The sequence below is a fragment of the Colias eurytheme genome, chromosome 4 (assembly GCF_061535395.1).
Source record: "Colias eurytheme isolate Ceu_HAF_F1 chromosome 4, ilColEury1 Martin Lab GWU primary, whole genome shotgun sequence".
NCBI classification, from domain to species: domain Eukaryota; kingdom Metazoa; phylum Arthropoda; class Insecta; order Lepidoptera; family Pieridae; genus Colias; species Colias eurytheme.
The window spans coordinates 10,274,865-10,295,309 of NC_142983.1; the positions used below are offsets into that span (position 1 = coordinate 10,274,865).

Consider the following 20,445-nt stretch of genomic DNA (forward strand, 5'->3'; position numbering starts at 1 on the left):
GAAACACGAATGATAGAGCTGAAACTAAAATAAAGCTTCAACTTGAATATGTATAAAAGAACTTCCAGAACATGTACAAGTATACCCTTTCAAAGTTAAAGAAGAAAATATCGAGTTAAAACTTACCTTATAAAAATTCTATGAACCCTGTAAGTTTTAGCGAACATCGAGCCAAATGCCAAAGAGAATCCAGCGGACAGAATATACACTCTGCTCTGCAATACATTTAGTAATTTAAAAAATATTTAGTTAAGTAAAATTTAAATCATCATTTAAACAATATAAAGTTTCGTAATACTTTTTTGTTGTCAAGCAAATTGTTGTTGACAAAAATATAAATTTAGATTTTTATATATGAATTTTGCAATCAATATTAGATATTATGTTTTACAGCATAGATTGTTATTTTTCAAATTTAAATCATTCAACAGAATATGAAATTATTAGTATGAAAAGTTTATTTGTAGTTAGACAAGGAATTTTCTACAACAAATTAAGTCACCCAGAAATGGTTAATTATACGCGATGTACATAAATTTTCTCATAAAATGTACCTACTCATTTATAATACTTACAGTGCACATAGCAGAGAACGGGATGTAAGAAGGCAGGATAGCATTATCAACACCCAAGAGGGCCACCGCCGTGTACACCAGCACGCAACCAATCAACGTCATGTTGTTTAAGCGAGGTGATGATAGTTTTATTGATCTACAAAAACAAATGTATACTGATATACTTGTATATTAGTCGTATGCGGACAATACGAATAATACTAAGCTGCATAGGGCGAAATCAATTTATTTTGCTGGCAGAGGACAGTTTTCTTATATATCCTTAATTGGTTAGGTTACATTACTAAAAATGAAATTTTTGAATTTAAAATTCTTCTTACTTATTTAAATCGAGGCATAATTTAATTAATATTACGTTTCATTCGGTTTTCTTAACATTATTCATCTGCGTTTTTATGGAATGGTTACATTATATCTACAGATCTACATGAAATAATATATAACCTGCGTTTGCTATAATGTAAATTGAATGCCAAAAACCCCAACGCCAGAGCTACACCCGCAGCTGATAGGGCCGTGACTGCCAACCTCGCTGGTGCCCAAACAGAATCCACTCTAAGGACCAGCACTCTCCTGGCTGAAGGGATCCCTCCCGCCCAGAGAGGCTTGGCACATTCAGGACACGTCAGTTCCTTGCCGTGGGTGTATAGAGCTACTGTTTTGGGACGACCTCCTGGAAAGTGAATTCTCTTAGCCATTGTAGTGAAAAGTATTTACGTTATATAACAGAATCTACTCTATGATAATTGAGTAGGTTTGAATCAATATTTCTGAGCAAATCAAAGTTTTCCAGTTTAATATGTGCCAAATTTCTGTTCACTATTTAGCCTATTTATAAATTTGTGATGAAATAAAATTGCAATGTTTTAGCATATTTTTGACTTCATCTTTTCCAAAAATTGTTTGATTAACCTTTATATTAAATTGGATTTAGATAATATACAAAAGGTTCTTAAAACATGAAAGGAATATGTACCCATGACCAACAATACCATTTTCCTCTTATGCCTTCCTCGTTTTTCTTTATTCATCTGTACATCATCATGCATATTATCATATTTTCTACTCGTTCAAGCAAATTTTTCATACAAAGACAATTACTTTGAAGGTAAAATCATACCTTGAATTTGATAAAACGCTGACATTCCTATCCTGTCTGCTCCATTGAATGAAACCGGCCCCTAAAATCAAATGGATTTCAGTTTTTCACCCAGTTATTTCTTTACAACTCAGCCTAAATTTTTGGGTACACAGCATATTTTCCGTTTAGTCTACATCCTATGTATTTGTATTTGTTTTTCTAACAGAATAATATTTTTAATAGCTTCTGTACGTGTACCTTATCGAATAATATGTTTTGTCTACTAATTGTATAGATATGTATGAATAATGTTTGGTTACATGTAAATACTAGAATTTCTTAAAATCGAAAGTCTTTATACACGTAAAGAAAGGGCTCGACTGACTGATTAAACCAATACTAAAAACCTGAATATTAAAGTTAAAAAATTTGATATTTAGTTGTACAGTATTCAAATGCTTTGTAAATGAGAAATCTCTCAATAGAATAAATCTATGACGCGGGATTCGAACCCGCGTCTTTCGCCTTGCCATGTTTAGCCTTTGTTTCTATTCTTTAACCATTTTTCTAACCGACTAATGTTAGTTTTTCGTAACTATTATACTATTGATAGTTTGTTAATTAGTTATACGTCTTTCCCCAACCACCTATACCTAGACCTAAATAAAGACCACAGTCCACAGACCTATCGATACCAATTAGGTACATGATTTACGCAAGAACAAAATACATTTCAAGTATTTCTCTTGAGATTCCAGTATGAGCTGTGAATAATAGATTACAAATAAGAATACGAAGATCGGTTCTGAGAGTTCGTATTTTGGGTATTAGCGGTTATTCGTACCCTACTTATGTAAATTTGGTTTAAATCGTGCTCGTGATTGATGTCTGGGGTACTTACCTACTTTTTATTTTTGTAGAAATGGGACCTTGTAAAATGTGTAAAACGTAACTAGTTTGTAGATGATGCACTCAATATCGTTTGTATGCACTCAATATCGTTTGTATCTACAATAAATGATTCCTGTGTTTGGATATCTTGTGTTTATTCATTAATGCTATCCGTTGTATTTAAAAAAAGTTTTCGTCAATTATTATTCAATATCACTTTAATCTTTACTAATAGTATGAACATAGTATGAAGCTGAAAAGTTCGTGTGATTGTTTGTCACATACATAGATACGTAAAGCAAGCGTGATCGTTTCAGATGAAATACGAATAGTTTAAACTGTAACTTTTTTATTGAAACTTAAATATCTTTAAACCAACATTTATTATTAATCCAAAGATGAATGCTACAGATTATAATAACTTTGCACATACACGACTTCACGTATTACTTATCAAATTACAACTACAAACTTACCGATACACCGAGAAAGCTCAAATTTCCCAGTTGATTCAGAAACTCTTCAGCCATATCCTTCCTATCATAGTCAAACTGTCCTAAGCCCAACGTCTTAGTAGAATTACTATCAGAGCTCCTCCACAGGTGTTCAGCTCTACTCAGAGCTAACGCGATAGCCCAAACTGCGTCGTATGTATGAGGCGCGAAGGGCGAAATTGGCACGCCGACCGCTTCCATCTCGCGGTGGAACATTTCGTTCGTCTGTATTGGACGTTCTTTTGAGTGTATAAAGTTTTACCACGTTTTACTGTGTGTTAAATTGTGATTTATGTTTGTTATTGTGATACAAATGACGATAATTGCTCTATGTTTTAATCTTTAAAAATTGCCAAACAAAGTCAGGTCAACAATATATTGTTACATATTTTAAAGTTTTAAGAAATAATTTCTGTCTATCATGAAGTTTACAATATTATTATAACGATGGCCTGTTGTTACCAAATTACGAGTTTTACCAAAATCTCAAATGATCAAATAAACCTTATCTAATCCATGCCTTTAATCTTTTAATCAGTTATCGCTAGTTCTGCTCACCAAACCAGAAAAAGAGGCAACATTCCCAACGATGCCTCTATGCGCGGTAACAGATACTAGGCCCTCCAGCGCCCTTGCCAGCTGCGACCTCGCGCAGGGCGCCGCGCCCCGAATGCGAGGCGGCGCCCCAGCCACCAGCCACGCGTACTCCGCCCCAAACATGCCTAGACGAAACGCCTGTAATACAATCAAAATTACAAAGGGAAGTTAGATTAATAAGGAATACCAATTATATAGGAACTGCTAAAACAAAAAAAAAAATAACATAGGTCTTGTCGTATTAAACATTTTTTTATTGGTTGTTTTAGTATCAAGCAAGCTTTTATTTATTTTTTTCAATGTATAAAAAAGACTAAAAATTTTATAGAGTGATTTATTACGATTTCATAATTATTATCATAAACTGTATTAGAATTACAATTTATTTATTGAAAAAGCGTCACATTCTAAACTAAAACTTGCAAGCACTATCTCGTTAAACTCCATAAACATATACAATCAAAACCCTATAAAAATACATATATTTAAAAAAATAAGGCACTATTCCATTCCTGCCTACAATCTTAAGAGCTTCCGCCTAATTCTATTATCTTACATCGAAAGGGCTCATCGCTGAAAATTATACAGCAAGCGTTTCTTTTGTAGCCCATGGCTGGTACTCAGCACGTCCAACATTGTATTTTAACAAAGGCTCGTGGCGAGTGCCACTCTCTGATACGGATTTATTTCATTTGGGCTTTCCGTAATTTAGTATTGTGGTAAGTTAATCTTTTAAACTTTTGATGAAAAGTTACGAGTGGACGGTTCGTTTAATTAATGAATGCATTTCAGCATTTAGTTTCAACTAGCTTTCCACCCGCGGCTTTGCCCACGTTTTCAAAGTAAAACCTGCATAGTTCCCGTTCCCGTGGGATTTCCGGGATAAAACCTATTCTATGTGTTAATCCAAGTCACCCTCTAATCTCTATATGTGTGCTAAATTTCATTGTAATCGGTTCAGTAGTATTTGCGTGAAAGAGTAACAAACACACACGTATACACATCATCACAAACTCTCGCATTTATAATAATACTAGCGGTCCGCCCCGGCTTTGCCCGTGGTACATATTTACGTTTTCTCTACATAAGAACCATCCTCGTACTTCAAGGAATATAATAAAAAAAGAATTATCGAAATCGGTTCAGCCGTTCTCGAGTTATGCGCTTACCAACACATTTTGCGATTCATTTTTATATACAGGGTTACTGGTAATTAGACCGGATCCTTTTAAGAGGTGGTAGGGGAGGTTATTTGCTACAATTAGACTGCATATTGTTATAAAATCCAGTTTCACTACTTTAAAATTAAATTAAAAAAAAAATTATGAATCGATTTTAATTTTCTTTACGGTTTTAGAGAAACCTTGTTATAGCTCTTAATAATAAATAATAATAGCGTACTAATGTGGATCCATCTAGAAACTAGAGGCGGTTTCATATTTTTTTTTTAATAATTTTCGGAACTTGGTTTACAAAAACATTTATTTTCTCCAAAAAAACGCTGACAAACTTAGTCTGCGTTTTACATAAAAAACATCTACAATTCTTCAGCTATCCAACGACGTAAAAAAATTGGCCCTTTGTTGCACAGTTGCAGAAATAATGCGATAACAAAAGATTCAGGTAGAGACATTCCGAGAAAGGGTTATCTTTGTTGAATGCGCCGTTTCGCTCTCGCTTTTGTTTGTTGAACGGGCAATGACAACCCAGTTTGCTCAGGCGCATCGTACTGTTCAGACGCTCTTTTCAACCCTCTATTACGATAAAACTTCGACGTTGATAACGTTATTGAACTTGTGTGATTTCTTTTTTCTGTGACTTGGCTTGTGAACTGGACTTTGTGATTGATTGCTTACCCGAAGACTTGGCTTGTACTACCTGATCATGGCTGCGGAGCCCCACGACCATCTACCTCGTCTTCGAGAATTCACAAACGAAGAGTATGCAGACATACTATTTTGCTATGGTTTTGCCAATGGCGTCGCTACTCATGCTCGAACGGAATATCAGTCTCGATTTCCACAGCACCGTTTACCCCATGTGAGTGTGTTTGAGGGAGTGTACCGGCGACTACGAGAAACTGGTCAAGTTCAAAGACGGCAAAGCGATGCTGGAAGACCTCGTGTTTACCAGTCGGAGGAAGAGGAACAGATAATTCACATGTTTGAGCTAGATCCGACGACCTCAACAAACATCATTGCACGACGTCTTGGCATGTCACAGTGGAAAGTATGGAACACAGGGCACCGCTCAAGACTCTACCCGTATCATTTGACACCAGTACAAGTAATTCATGCCGGAGATCCTGCACGCAGAGTCGAATTTTGCAGGTTCATGTTGAACGCCGATATGGAAGATGTCAATTTTTTATTAAAAATCTTATGGACCGACGAGTCCAAATTTGATCAAGATGGAATAACAAATTATCACAATATCCATTATTGGGCCCCAAAAGTAGACGGTAATCCAGACAAGAAAAAAACACAAGGATCACAAAGAAGGTTTTCCCTAAATGTTTGGATGGGCATTATTAAGAATAAATTGATTGGTCCTTTCTTCCTACCCAACAACCTTAATGGTGAAGCATATGATTTTTTTTTGAGAAACGAACTTAATGAGCTACTCAGTGAGGTACCCCTTGAAACCCGCAGAAACATGATTTATCAACATGATGGTTGCCCCGCACATTTTTCTTTAAGCGTCCGGGAGTGGCTCAATTGTCACTATCCCAACAAGTGGATTGGCAGAGGAGGACCCATTCCGTGGCCGGCCAGAAGTCCCGATTTGACTCCCGTCGACTTCTACGTATGGGGTCACATGAAAAGCTTGGTGTATGACGAGACTCCCGGACCTGTGGCAACCATCGAAGAATTAAAACAGCGCATAATAAATGCAGTAGAAAATATGAAAATTAATTTAAAGACAAGCGTTGTTAAAAGCAATTTACGCAAACGTATGCGCCTCTGTATTCAAAATAGTGGCTCACATTTTGAAAATAAGCTGTAAAAGTTAAGTCACATTCAGAAAGTATTTCTTTCATAACAACCTCTCATGGATACCTTTCTTTAGACAAAGTAGCCCTTTCTCGGAATGTCTCTACCTGAATCTTTTGTTATCGCATTATTTCTGCAACTGTGCAACAAAGGGCCAATTTTTTTACGTCGTTGGATAGCTGAAGAATTGTAGATGTTTTTTAAGTAAAACGCAGACTAAGTTTGTCGGCGTTTTTTTGGAGAAAATAAATGTTTTTGTAAACCAAGTTCCGAAAATTATTAAAAAAAAATATAAAACCGTCTCTAGTTTCTAGATGGATTCACATTAGTACGCTATTATTATTTATTATTAAGAACTATAACAAGGTTTCTCTAAAACTGTAAAGAAAATTAAATTCGATTCATAATTTTTTTTTTTATTTAATTTTAAAGTAGTGAAACTGGATTTTCTTAAAAAAATATTCAAAAAATTATATCTCAAAAATGAGCCATTTCCGGATATAACAATATGCAGTCTAATTGTTGCAAATAACCTCCCCTACCACCTCTTAAAAGGATCCGGTCTAATTACCAGTAACCCTGTATAAGATTAGTAGGATGTACTTATGTGAATATAACTACAGAAAAACACAAAAATTATAGACAAACCCATTACTTATTATAATCATAATTATTTATGTCTTATATTTCGTAAGAATAAATGTAAAAATGAGTAGAATACATTCACCAGTATTTAAATTTTAAATATTGTAACTTATCTTCAAGAGTGAAAAGCACATTTAAGTTCTTGTTGAAAATATTATAATGAGATTTTATAGAAAAATGGACTCGTACTATCAAGAAATTGAACCTTGTTTATCATTGATTAATATTACCTTCATGAAAATATTATTGATAAACTTATGTAGAGTAATGAATAAATGAACTTTATCATTAATGTAACGTTTACTATTAATTTTATAATTTATAAATTAGCTTTTAAAATCATGTTATAATAATATAGATACAGTTTTCTGACAATTGTTTATCATTAATCTGCCTTACTGAACTCACCTCGCAAAATATCTTCGGAATCATTTCCTGTGAGAAGCTGCCAATTATGATCCTTGTGTCTAAATTCTGTAAATAATTTTTACTATCAAAAACAAAATATTACTAAGTATCCGAAAGTAATTCTGCAGATAGAGATTATAAAGCTAATATTACCTAAAAATATCTCAAATTCTCCCAAAATACATATTTCACCAGAATCGATAGCATCAAAAATATTATTTAAATTTATAATCATGCGTACCTATTTAAAAATTGACAAAATTCTCGTTGATTTAAATCAATAATTAAATTATAAAAAGGATAACAAAGAAACTGATAATTACATACAGTAACAAATGATTTAATGAGCCTAAAAGTAGAATTGAAAGCACACAATTTACTTTTTATAACTCATAAAACTGAAAACACATATCCACATACTGGAGGGGAATATGATCATAAAAACTCACATGGAAACACGATATTTCACTTTATTATACTGTTAACAAAGTTTAAAATTTGATAATTTCATTGTAATTATTCCATATAGCTACAAATCCAGTTTTAATGTGTATACTTAACTAGCTTACATCCGCGGCTTCGCCCGCTTTGTCTAAAACTTAATAAATTATATACTAAAACCTTCCTCTTGAATCACTCTCTCTATTAAAAAAACCGCATCAAAATCCGTTGCGTAGTTTTAAAGATTTAAGCATACAAAGGGACATAGGGACAGAGAAAGCGAAATTGTTTTATACTATGTAGTGTGAATAAGAGACATTCAAACTTTGCGAAAGGTGTCTTAGCGGCGTTTAATGTAAGCAGCATATCCCAATAATCTTAGTATTACACACAGGATTAACAACATTATATTTAACACCTTTATTTAATACTTTAATCCTCTAAAGTCCCTTTTCTCGTTTCGTTAACAGAAGCCATAAAACTTGGAACTGAATATACAAAGTACGGTGCAAGTCACTCAAGGTGATTCCAAACTGCGGAATCCAATTATTTTTAATTAAATTTGATTGACGGAGTTATCTTTCGATGTTAATTAGATTTTTCGGGAGTTTTGTTGGAGAAGAAAATTGTGCCAATTTTTTAGACTGGTTATTAGTAAATTTATTTTGGCGTGAAATCATGGCCTGAGATAAATTGTACGACAAATAATCAACTTATCTATTTTAAAATTTTAGCGTCTCAAAATTACTTAATATTTTTTTTTTAAGTATTCGAACGTTTATCAACAGTTCTTTACTAATTAATAACGTTGTTAACATTTAATTAAGAATAAAGAGCCTTCTATATTTTAATTTTTTTTCCCACAGTATATTTTAGTAATTTGAAGTTTTCCAAAACGTTCCCGAGTTCTTATTATTAAAAACTATCAAAACTTACTTTCAACTGCTGCAACTGTTCTTTAAAATCTGATTCAGCAAAAGTTATAGAGGCAGCACAGGTGATATTAGCTGCTTCTAACTGAGTGACCAACTCATTTACAGCCAGGGAATAGATCTCTTCATTTTGGGAAAATGCAGTCACTGTGTCCCAGCCGAATTGCCTAAAATAAAAGAGCAGCTAATGATTTCAAGATAAAATATTATGATAAGGACAGTAAAATATACATACGTCTGAGGTTGTTTTTTTTTTAATTTAATATTGTAGGGATTATAATTTGAGGGGTATACTTTCGACAAAATATGAAAGTAGTTGATTACATTACATCACACACAGTCACAGGACGGTTTCTTAGTACACAATGAATGTATGAATTATACAACTCTTTCATTTATTTAGTGTGAGGTGCATTAATATTATGATTGCCTACATAAGGAACTTTGCTGATAGCACGAGAAAAGAGGAAAGACAAGATTTTTTTATTCTCTCGCATAAAAGTGGATACAAATTTGTTTTTCAGCAAGTTGCATTACTTTTAATAGTATTATAAAATGTACTTACCTGATAAAAGCAATTCTAGCTGGGTTGTGCGAAGAGTCCGGTGCTACGGTGCGGCAGAACAGTGGAAACTCGGAGCGGTCGCTGAGAGCTGGTGAGGTAGACCCGAATGATACCTGTGTATACAAGTAGAATTTGACTTTAGTATCATAATAATGGAGATCTATTTCAAAGAATATGGACCATCACATACGATACTTTTTACATGAATATCGTTTTCATTTTTTTCTTGAGAATAGGGAAGCGCTTGACGTCACAATCTCGCATGATGTTAAGCTGAGATGTGGTCTAAGATAGTATGCGCTTCCCTAGAACTTCACTCTACGCTTTCATGATTAGGCGAGTCACCTTCACCTATTAATATTTTTAAAATTATAATGATTTATGTGTACTACTTTATCTATTTTGTGTTTTCATACTAAATTTCGCCCTTTTACCTGTAAGTATAAAACAAATATTCTAACCTACCAAGACAATAAAACATGTAAATTGTGTAACCTTCAAATTCAGTTTATTGAATCCGTAAAATCAGTTATCTACACGTGTTGTGAATCCAAATCTACGTCATATCAGTGTCCAATCCAGTACAATCAAGGCTAGCTGTAATGAAGTTGACGCTTCGTTAGCCGTCCCCAGGATTAGCCACGCGGCAATGGTTCAGCCAACAGCCGCTTTGAAGCTCTATTGAGTTAGAATTGTGATCTGCGATATAACTAGCCGGCGAAATTCGGGTGGAAATGATCTAATCAGCATTTATACTTTTTCTCGACATAAATTTTGAAATTCGATGTGTTGAAAATGATCTAATCGGATAGCATTTATACTTCTCTAGACATAAATTTTGTAATTTAGTAGAGGAATAACAGATTCTACCAATTATCGACCAATAAGATCCTCCTTTAATTCTAGGAATAAACCAATAATCTAACAGAAATAACTAAGAGTTATTTTCCAGGAACAATTCTTCGAATAAACTTAAATAATTACCTACCGAGTAATATTATAATATAGACGAAATGAAGATTATAATTAATATACCTAATATTTGAGTTTAAATTATTGTTACGTTTTAACTAAAACATTAATCCATTAAATAATAAATAACAACGTTATTTAATTATTTTATTGATTACAAAATCTAACAAAAGTTAGTTCGGAAAAATATCTAGATACCTGAAAAAATCATTAAGCAAAAATTGGCTTCATACTTAGTTTAGATATTTACTTGAGACTAACTATAAGTCCTTCTTAATATAAAACATCTAAGCGAAATGTTCTTTCTCATGTATCCAAAGCTACATCTCATATTTTTCCAGCTAGAATCTTTTCTTTTAAACTGTTAACAATGTTTGATTGTGCACTTCCCAACTTATAACTACGCGAAACTTTTAATGAGTAAGAGTCGTTTTGTTTGAAACAAAAGGCCTTTCTTATCGAATAGTTTCCTCAGGAAGAATAGTTGAAAAGTGAACTTTAAAAGATCAAAGGCAAGGAGCAAGGTATTGTTAATTACTCTTCTAAGATGTATTTAATTAGGGAACTTTTAAAAGGCGTGAACAATTTAATTGGATCGTAATGAACCATGAAACCGAATTCAGTTTTAATATTTCTATTCAGCTTTTAGCTTGAACTTTAGAGAAATGTCGCGAGAAATTAGGTTTAATGGTAAGACTGGATTTTCTTATTATTTTTATCAGTATTCGATCGCAAGAGAGATTTTTTGTTTGTTTCTTTGTACCTTCCAAAGCTATTTACATTATTCCTAAGTTACATTTATTTTTAAATCGAGTGGATCTGGTTCGAGCGACTAGTGCTTATTAAGAAAATTATATTCAATAGAATTCCTTTTTAAAGTAATTACTAATTTGTTATTTATTGAAGTCTTTCTAAGATATAATTAGTTGAACTTTGAAGGCATTCATTAATCCAAAATCAATACAGTTCAGCATAGTGAAAGTGGTATGTTTGTATAGAAAGTTATTGTTTCTATAGAGCTTGAAGTTTAAGCCATAAACCCAAATTGAAATTGTAGAGCATTAACATTTACATGCAGTTTAATTCAAATATGACTTCAATCCGTTACATGTTCATTAAAACATAAATTTGCCTTATATAACCGGCTTTTATTTCTATTTTTTACAGGTTAAAGTCTCTACTTTCAAGTACCTTAACAACCACAAAAAATTAAGCGCAACATACATAACTTTCACATCAGTAAAATAACTAAATTTAATATAATCAGTGTTACCTGCACAATGTTCCAATAGGGTACAATCTTCGCAATGCTCTCAGTGACTTCAGAACAAGCTGTGCCGAGCAGCATGACCATCCTGGATTCCCGCTCGGTGTAGAGGGCGTGGAAGAATCTGTCCACGCCGACTCCTGGGTCACACTGTAGGGAATAATAGCATGAATGAATAATTAATGAACTTATGTTGTATGTTAATGAATATTCTTCATTATAATACAAAAATACATAATGAAGGCACACAATAAATTTGCAAAATGCGGCTTTATCGATATACTATAAAGTTACGAAAAAAGACAGATTTGAATTTTGAATACTTAATAGTACCTAACGCTCATATAGGTAACAATGTTATCTACACGAAATCTTATAGTTCAAACTTTCTAGATGTTTCAAATGGGTAGGTAAACTTAAAACTTTCATATGAGTTTTGGAAGAATGGTAATGCTATTTTATTTGTGACGCGTGACATCTTTTCCTTAAAAAAACGATTTTAAAATCGAAACTAAAAAACGAAATTATAAAGTGAAGCGAATGAAATGTGTAAATACTCTAGAAACCGCAAGTTTAATTAATAAGCTTTTAGTACTAACTAATAACTAATAAATATAATCGTTTCGTTTCATTTAATTCATTTAAGAAAGTTCCTCTCGGTCGTAATGAAAAGTGGAAAATATTTGTCCAACCTCAGAGTCTGTAGTGTATAAATGTTGGGGAATATTTTGTTAATTTATAGCATACTAGCTAACCGCCCGCGGCTTCGCCCGCTTTGTCTAAAACCTAATAAATTATATACTAACCTTCGTCAAATCACTCTATCTTTAAAAAAACTGCATCAAAATTCGTAGCGTAGTTTTAAAGATTAAAGCATACAAAGGGACATAGAGACAGAGAAAGCGACTTTGTTCTATACATGTAGTGATTCTATGTTCTTATAAGTGCAATAAATCTCTAACATACATATATACCTAGTTTATACGCCGCTGGGCATCACATGAGCACTGCGTCGGTCGGCACATATGTTGTAGGTTACGTTTCAGTGACCACGTTTAATTATTATATATGGTTTTAACTCTTATTGTTATGGTGTTAAAGTTTATTTTTCTTTAATTAAGATTTATTTTTGAAGAAACTTGTGCAATTATCAAAGTTACAGCAAATGTAGACCACAAAAGCTTATATCATAGTAATTTTTCTTCTTTGTTTATACATTGCGTATATATTTTTTGTTTGAATGAAATAAATATCGAATACCTACCAAATAGATATACGGTTGCATAGTAACTATTTACCACCATACATTTTAAATCATAATGAAAAAAGCTGTACATGAATTTTTGTCAAAAATTCTCATACACTTTTCATACATGAATACAACGTTGATATTCATATTATCTTGAAGTAAAGTCAGATACAGACCAATATAACGCTCGTTCCTCACTGATTATGACCCAGACTCTTAACCTAGCTTCTAGGGTTAGAATATAGAACAGAGGTACGTACAATCTGTTGTAGCGAAGAAAGCCGAAAAATGTGACATTCTTTTGATATGAGGTACATAATATAATCCATACTAATATTGTAAATGCGAAAGTAACTCTGTCTGTCTGTCTGTTACTCAATCACGCCTAAACTACTGAACCAATTTGCATGAAATGGTATGGAGATATTTTGATACCCGAGAAAGGACATAGGCTACCTTTTATTGCGAAATATGTACCACGGGCGAAGCCGGGGCGGACCTCTAGTAGTACATAAATACATAATATCAGTTTAATGTTTAGAGCGTGTTAAAGTTATATTATACTAGCTTTTCGCTCATGCTTCGCTCGAAAGCTTTTCACATTTTCGCACGAAAAAATGTCTATCTATTTTAGTTTCATTAAAGCAATAAAGGGCAAGTAAGTCACTATCAATAATTTGCCCAAATTCTTGTTCTTAATTGTAGAATTTTTTAATTATAATATACAACTAGCTTTCCGCCCGCGGCTTCGCCTGCGTTTTCAGAGAAAACCCCGCATAGTTCCCTTTCCCGTGGGATTTCCGGGATAAAACCTATCCTATCTCTCAAGTTGGATCGAACTGCATATGGTGTGCAAATTTTATTATAATCGGTTAAGTGGTTTAGGAGTCCATTGAGGACAAACATTGTGACACGAGATTTATATATATTAAGATTACAAATGAATTACTATAATTACCTATGCCACGAAAAAAGCCCGTCTCGTGTTATTAACTTGATTTCATTTTTTTATATGTACAAGTTAGAATTTTCTCGCTTCTTATTCAGTAAATAATATAATTTAGTTAATCATATTATAATATGTTGCTAATTTCTAATTACATGTGTCTTGTATTAATTAGCAATTAATATGGCTGAGGTTGAGGCAGACTGTCTTATGTGGTCTAAACTGTAATTTATATGCCTACCATTAAATCTTCAATTTAGTTAAGAAAATAACGTGTATTTATTAGATTTTTTTTTTTATTGAGTTTTGACCGCCTGCTTGGTACAGTGGTTGACGCGTGAGCGGAACACCGACGGGTCCTGGGTTCGATTCCCGGTGGGGACGGCCAAAAAAAATGTATCGGTCTGGGAGGACACAGAGGGCTGATCGATCAGTGAAACATATGTATAATGCATCTGCCCCTTACCCCACTAGGGCATTGGAACTTCACTTTATTGAGTTTTAGATACATAGGTAATGCTTCTGTATTAATATTATTAACAGTGAGATTACTAGAGATAAATGTTCACTGATTAAAAAATTACTAGTTTCTTGCCATCTCTTCTCAGTAGAAACTGTTTTCCAAAACTGTACTAAATATTATATATTTTATGCTATGATGATTCGAAAGTGCGTCAAGATGAAATCTAGTTGAATAAAATATGTTCAACATTGGAGTTTCGGCTTTTTTTTCGTAGTGTTATTTTCGCTTCATTAAAAATGTTCAATTTATTACATAACAATACAGTTTGAAAATTTCATTAAACCATTAAAATGTCAATTAATCGACAACAGAGGGTTGAAATTCGGTCGGATGATGGCAGTATCCAATTGTCAAGTTTTAGCCTACTTGAAAGAGGTGTGCCCCAAGGCTCTATTTTGGGCCCTATTTTATTTATTCTTTACTCAGCTGATATAATAAATTCTATTAAAAATTGTAAGTTTCATATTTATGCCGATGACACTCAGGTATACATTTCATTCTTCCCCACTGATTTACACAATGCCGTTAAATACTTGAACGATGACCTCGCAAGTATTGCAGAATGGGCTGAGACCAATGCATTAGTGCTGAATCCTGACAAGACGAAGTATATGTTATTCGGTTCAAAAAAGCATATTAAATCTCTACCATCTTTTGACGTCAAGCTCATGGGTAAGGCAATCCAAAAAGTTGACGAGGCACGAAATCTGGGCTTGTATGTCGATAGCTCATTAAGGTACGAAAAGCACGTAACCGATGTGGTTCGTAATTGTTTTTTCCGGTTGAGAACCTTATATAGAGTGCGTCCATACTTGTCTGAGGATCTTCGAGTACGTCTGGTGGAGTCTCTAGTTCTTTCAAAACTTAATTACGCTGATACTGTTTATGGTCCACGTCTCCTGGCCAGAACAGATCGGCTGTTACAAAGAGTACAGAATGCGTGTGCACGGTACTGCTACACTATACCACCACGTAGACATGTCACACCTTTCCTAAATAAGCAGGGTGTTCTTAAGCTACAAGCAAGACGCCAACTACATCTGGCCTGTCTCATGTTCGGTATTGCCAAGACCCGTATGCCTATATATCTGTACGAAAAGCTCAGCTGGACAACGAGCAGTCGAGATGTTGCATGCAGAAGCTGTGCTCAGCCACTTATCATTCCTCAACATAGTACTTCCACTTTTAGAGGCAGCTTCCGCTATGCAGCATCGAAAATATGGAATGACTTGCCGCCACCGATTAGGTTATTGTTAAACATTAATACATTCAAAAAACATCTTAAGAACTACTTAATCGATGAACAGCGAAGGTTAGATTAATGTCCAATGCTTATTTTTTCGTTTTTGTTTTTTTTTTTATCTATTGGTATGGGTCAATCCTATCTTAAGTCTATTTATTTTATAGAACTTTTTATTTGGATATTTGTGTGGGTACGTTTTTTCACGGTATGATAATATATATGTATGTAATATTATGTTTATCACATTATTTTTAATTAATTATTATTATTGCGTCGCTTCACATCCGTGAGTCGAAACTAGGTTCTAGTTGAAAACCAGCGCTAGGCTCATGCCTGGCACAAGCTGAACTAGGTCCTTTTTGGCGGTACTGCGGGCACAATTTGTTTTAATATTTTTTATTTTTTTCGTGTTGAATTTTTTGTGTTATTTGTATGTATTCTTTTCTTTATTGTCTACTCTTTGATGTGTCACGCTGTGTTGTCAAATAAATGTTTTTCTTTCTTTCTTTCTTTCTTTCTTTCTAATCAAAACAGAACATATCAGGTAACATCCAAAACATAGAACTGTAATCAAAAGCCATAGCTTCCTCGATCTTAATTTAACTGAAGCCTGCGCCTAAGTAAACGTTCACCCACGACGTATACAAATTAACTGATTTAATTAGCTTATACGTTATATGGGCTATTATTTGCGTAACATACATGTATCCTGATAACGAATTTAGGTATGGTACGCAGAGGAACCGCAAATTCAGCTGTGTGAAATGAAATAGCAACGTATTTTTTAAAAACAAAACTTAAATTGCATATCGTGAGGTAAAAAAAATCTAACTACATAATATATTACATATATGCAAAAAGAAAATATATAAATTGCTAAGACTTTGCTAAAACACATAATAATAATATGTAGTTTCAGAAACTGAATCTAAAAATGTGTTTTAGCAATTTTGAAAGAAGCTATTATGCTTCTAGAAAGATTTCTATGTCCGAATTTCGATCTTCTTCGTGGGTATTACGAGTAACTATTTAGTAATCTGTGGTATTAACCTAGATTAAGTTAAGTCAGATATCTCTACGCATACCTTAGTACTTATCATTAGTAATGAGATGAAGCATAGACCCCGGCAGTCGTATGCGCTTTTTCACATTTTCAACGGCTAACTTCGCTTTATTATTGGAAAGACTTCTTAACCCTTCTTTCTTTTCTCAAACATTACCTGAACTATTTTTTTTTCTTACCCAAAATACTTGCATATTTGCTTGCATGTACCTTAGTATCATTAGTGATGAGATGTAGCTTGTACCCCGGCAGCAATGTACGCTTATTGACATGTTCTACAGCTAACTTCGCAGCGTTGAGCTCGGACACCCCGTCCGCGCGCGGGGAGTCCCCCACGGACAACTCGAAGAGCCCCAGGATTGATACTATCCGGGATGAGTCTGTGAAACAAAATAGTATACATAAAAAGCACTGAACAGAACATAACAAATAGAGCGTGTGTGCCGAGCACACGTGTCAGGAGTGAAACTTCTTTGGCAAGATTCAAAGCAAAATTGTCACTTTACTCCATGATGTGACGGTATTGCCATGACGTGACCTTGAACATTTTCTCTCAACGCGCCTAAAGAAGTTTCACTTCAAATTATTATTCTACCGTCTATTTTTTAAATTCAGGATTATTAATATGACAACGGTTGACTAGGAAAGCCTCAGAATATAGATGCGGGATGAGTATATAAATAAATGATATTAATGTGTATATTTTTCAAATTCAGTATTATTCATCAACGGTTTATAAGAATAGCCTCAGTCAGGATGGTGACTATACAGGATGAATGTGTAAATAAATAAATTGTTATAGGTTATATTTTTAAATGTAGGTTTAATACTATCCGGGATTAATACTATCCCGGATCAGTACATGAAAATGGTAGTTTGATATTTATGAATTATCTCTATCTTCTCAGTTCTCATAATATTTTATTGCCAAATAAAGATGGCTCTATTATATGATTTCAAAAGCTTCTGTACAAGTAAAAACGCGTAGATACATATCGGATAATAACTTTTTCTTTTGAGGGATTTGTTTTATGCCAATTGTTATCTAAAATCGGCATAATATTACATCTTATAACCTTTGCTACATCGACATAATATTATTTTATGCTTTTATTTATCCTACAAATATTATAAATGCGAAAGTTTGTGAATGAGTGTTTGTTATTCTTTCACGAAAACCTGCTAAACGCATTAGGATGAAACTCTATAGTAATTTAGGTTATATATCAGAATAAAATATCTATAGGCGAAACAGATGTGAAGGCATTATACATCTGTTTCACTGATCGATTTTCTTTAGGGACAAGTAGGTGATCAGCCTTCTGTGTCCTGCCAGACCAAGACATTTTTTTTCTTTGTCTCCACCGGGAATCGAACCCTTCGGTACTATGCTCACGCGTCAACCATTGTACCAAGGAGGCGGTCAACAGGTAATATAATACAAAAGTTTTTCTAAGAAATTCAAACACTAAAATTAAAGCAATCCGTGACACTGCCAATTCAAAGTAATCGCCTTTTACCGATTTCTCGAGTCGTAAATCTATCGCACTTTCACGACCTATAAAAGATTTCATCTCAGATATTATGACCTCTTAAAATGTTAATACATTTAATGGAAATCTTTGTTTCGGATATATTTTGTATTTCTCGGTCAAGATTGATTTATATTGACCAGTTTATTACAATAAAGATGGTTTACATTAATATTAATGCACGGATATTAACATTTTCGTAATTGTTTCTTTCCTTATGTTTTATTTACGAACATTGAAAAGCAGTGATATTTATATTATTTGTGGACTAAAACATTTTACAAAGAAGTAACTTGTGGCACTTTCGTTCGAACTAACCCAACGCCGCTAAAGAAGTTATCACTTCAAAAAAAAAACTTTAAATGTAACCGCATAAATTGTTAGAAGTCAAGCAATGCTGTTCTAAAATAAAAGACTATATTCAATTCTATTCTATTCAAAAGCATTCTCTTTCATAACATCAGTACGAATACGAAACTATCATATACAAATTTATCGAACACATTCCATTAACAAGGTTAGTTAGCCAATGTTTGCGTAATTAAGGACTCCAAATGCATGTGAGGTCAACTCAGTAAAAGGGACTACGTCAGTTGACCGTAGGTTAACTGTAAGGAAATGTTTGCGACGAAGATTTACTTTGAGCATCTAATTGGTTTGCCACGTCTTGTTGGATAGCCAAATTGCTTTTGTGAGGTGTTTTAATTGTAGGTTCAGTCGGTATATGTGAAACTAGCTGTGCTCCGCGGTTTTACCCGTAGTTCTTCGCTCCTGTAGATCAACAGGAGCGAAGAACTACGGGTAGCGAGATGATATATAGCCTTCCTTGATAAATGGGCTATCTAACAAAGAAAAAATTTTTCAATCGGACCAGTAGTTCCCGAGATTAGCGCGATCAAACTAACAAACAAACTCTTCAACTTTATAATATTTTAGTATAGGTGAAGTAAAGGTAAACACAAAGAACATACTGTTTGATGAAAAATACATTTAAAATTGCTTACACCGTTCCCGAAAACAAAAGAACTTTGAGCGTTTTTTAGGCAGTTTATTTTCTTGTTTTCTTTATTTGAGAAAAATATTGATAGAGACAATTCCATTCACTATTAAGTAGTAAAGACATCTTAACGCTCTTCTTCTTACGATAGCAATAAAAATATAAAATAGATTCGTTGTTCTACTTCAGGGAAGTCGCAGAGCTGTCAATCTGCACTATCTTTCCAGTCGGAAGTATTGGTTTTCCAATCCCTTAAAATAACGTCAATAAAAAGAATATTGTAAAGTAAATATTAGGTTTCAATGCATCCTAATGCTATTCTTTCGGAAGAAGCGTTATAACAAAGTTAATCTTAACTTAAACTAGGACCAAGAGAAGAAGTAATCTTTAAGTAATCTTCAAGAAGAACTTTTTCATTTTTTATACAGGATAATATAATATATTGTAGGAAGGAAGGAATACGTTAAATATACAAACACATTCACATGTGTGCCTTCAGTCAATATAAGGTTGCTTTTCCACCAATAATGTGTGAGGATGTGTAGCGAGGAATGTGTTTGTATATAACCAATCATGGCGCTTCATTTAGTTAAGTTTTAAAGCGTTTATCGTTTGAAGCGATGCTATTGGTTATTTCAAACACATTCCTCACACATTATTGGTAATTGGAAAACTACCCTAAACGTGGTAATAAAGAACAATTCAGAACTCAAGTGCTTGTTTTTTTCGTACTAGTTTCCGACCGAGTGCAATCAACTCTTGTGCTTTCAAGCGTGAAGCGCTTTACGTTATATTCACTTTTATAGCCATGTAAAGTGGATGTTGGAAGCTGTTCAGCGCTTTCTGTTATTCAATTATAACATCCAGTGATGCAGCGCTTTGACCTTTGTGATAATTCTTCCTTGTTTGATGTATCAGTTTCTTGTAATGATAGAGTTCGGTTCTTTTTACCAAGGAGAGACTAAAGATAGTAGATCGATAATACCATCACCAAATTAATGTCTTACTTTGTACCACATTAATTTGGTGAT

General features: G+C 33.6%; 1 protein-coding gene across 1 annotated transcript in view; it reads right to left on the minus strand.

Moving 5' to 3' along the window:
* GABA-B-R3 (gamma-aminobutyric acid type B receptor subunit 3) overlaps nt 1-20,445 on the minus strand; it is a 46,756-nt gene that overhangs the window by 3,080 nt on the left and 23,231 nt on the right. Inside the window, exons 2-12 of the mRNA XM_090101527.1 lie at nt 17,096-17,265; nt 11,868-12,011; nt 9,623-9,735; nt 9,062-9,224; nt 7,685-7,750; nt 3,600-3,776; nt 3,024-3,266; nt 1,696-1,756; nt 1,020-1,248; nt 576-711; nt 127-215 (exon numbers count right to left, since the gene is read on the minus strand). Of these exons, the coding sequence (XP_089957653.1) occupies nt 127-215; nt 576-711; nt 1,020-1,248; nt 1,696-1,756; nt 3,024-3,266; nt 3,600-3,776; nt 7,685-7,750; nt 9,062-9,224; nt 9,623-9,735; nt 11,868-12,011; nt 17,096-17,265 (1,591 nt within the window). The remainder of the gene's footprint in view (nt 1-126; nt 216-575; nt 712-1,019; nt 1,249-1,695; nt 1,757-3,023; nt 3,267-3,599; nt 3,777-7,684; nt 7,751-9,061; nt 9,225-9,622; nt 9,736-11,867; nt 12,012-17,095; nt 17,266-20,445) is intronic.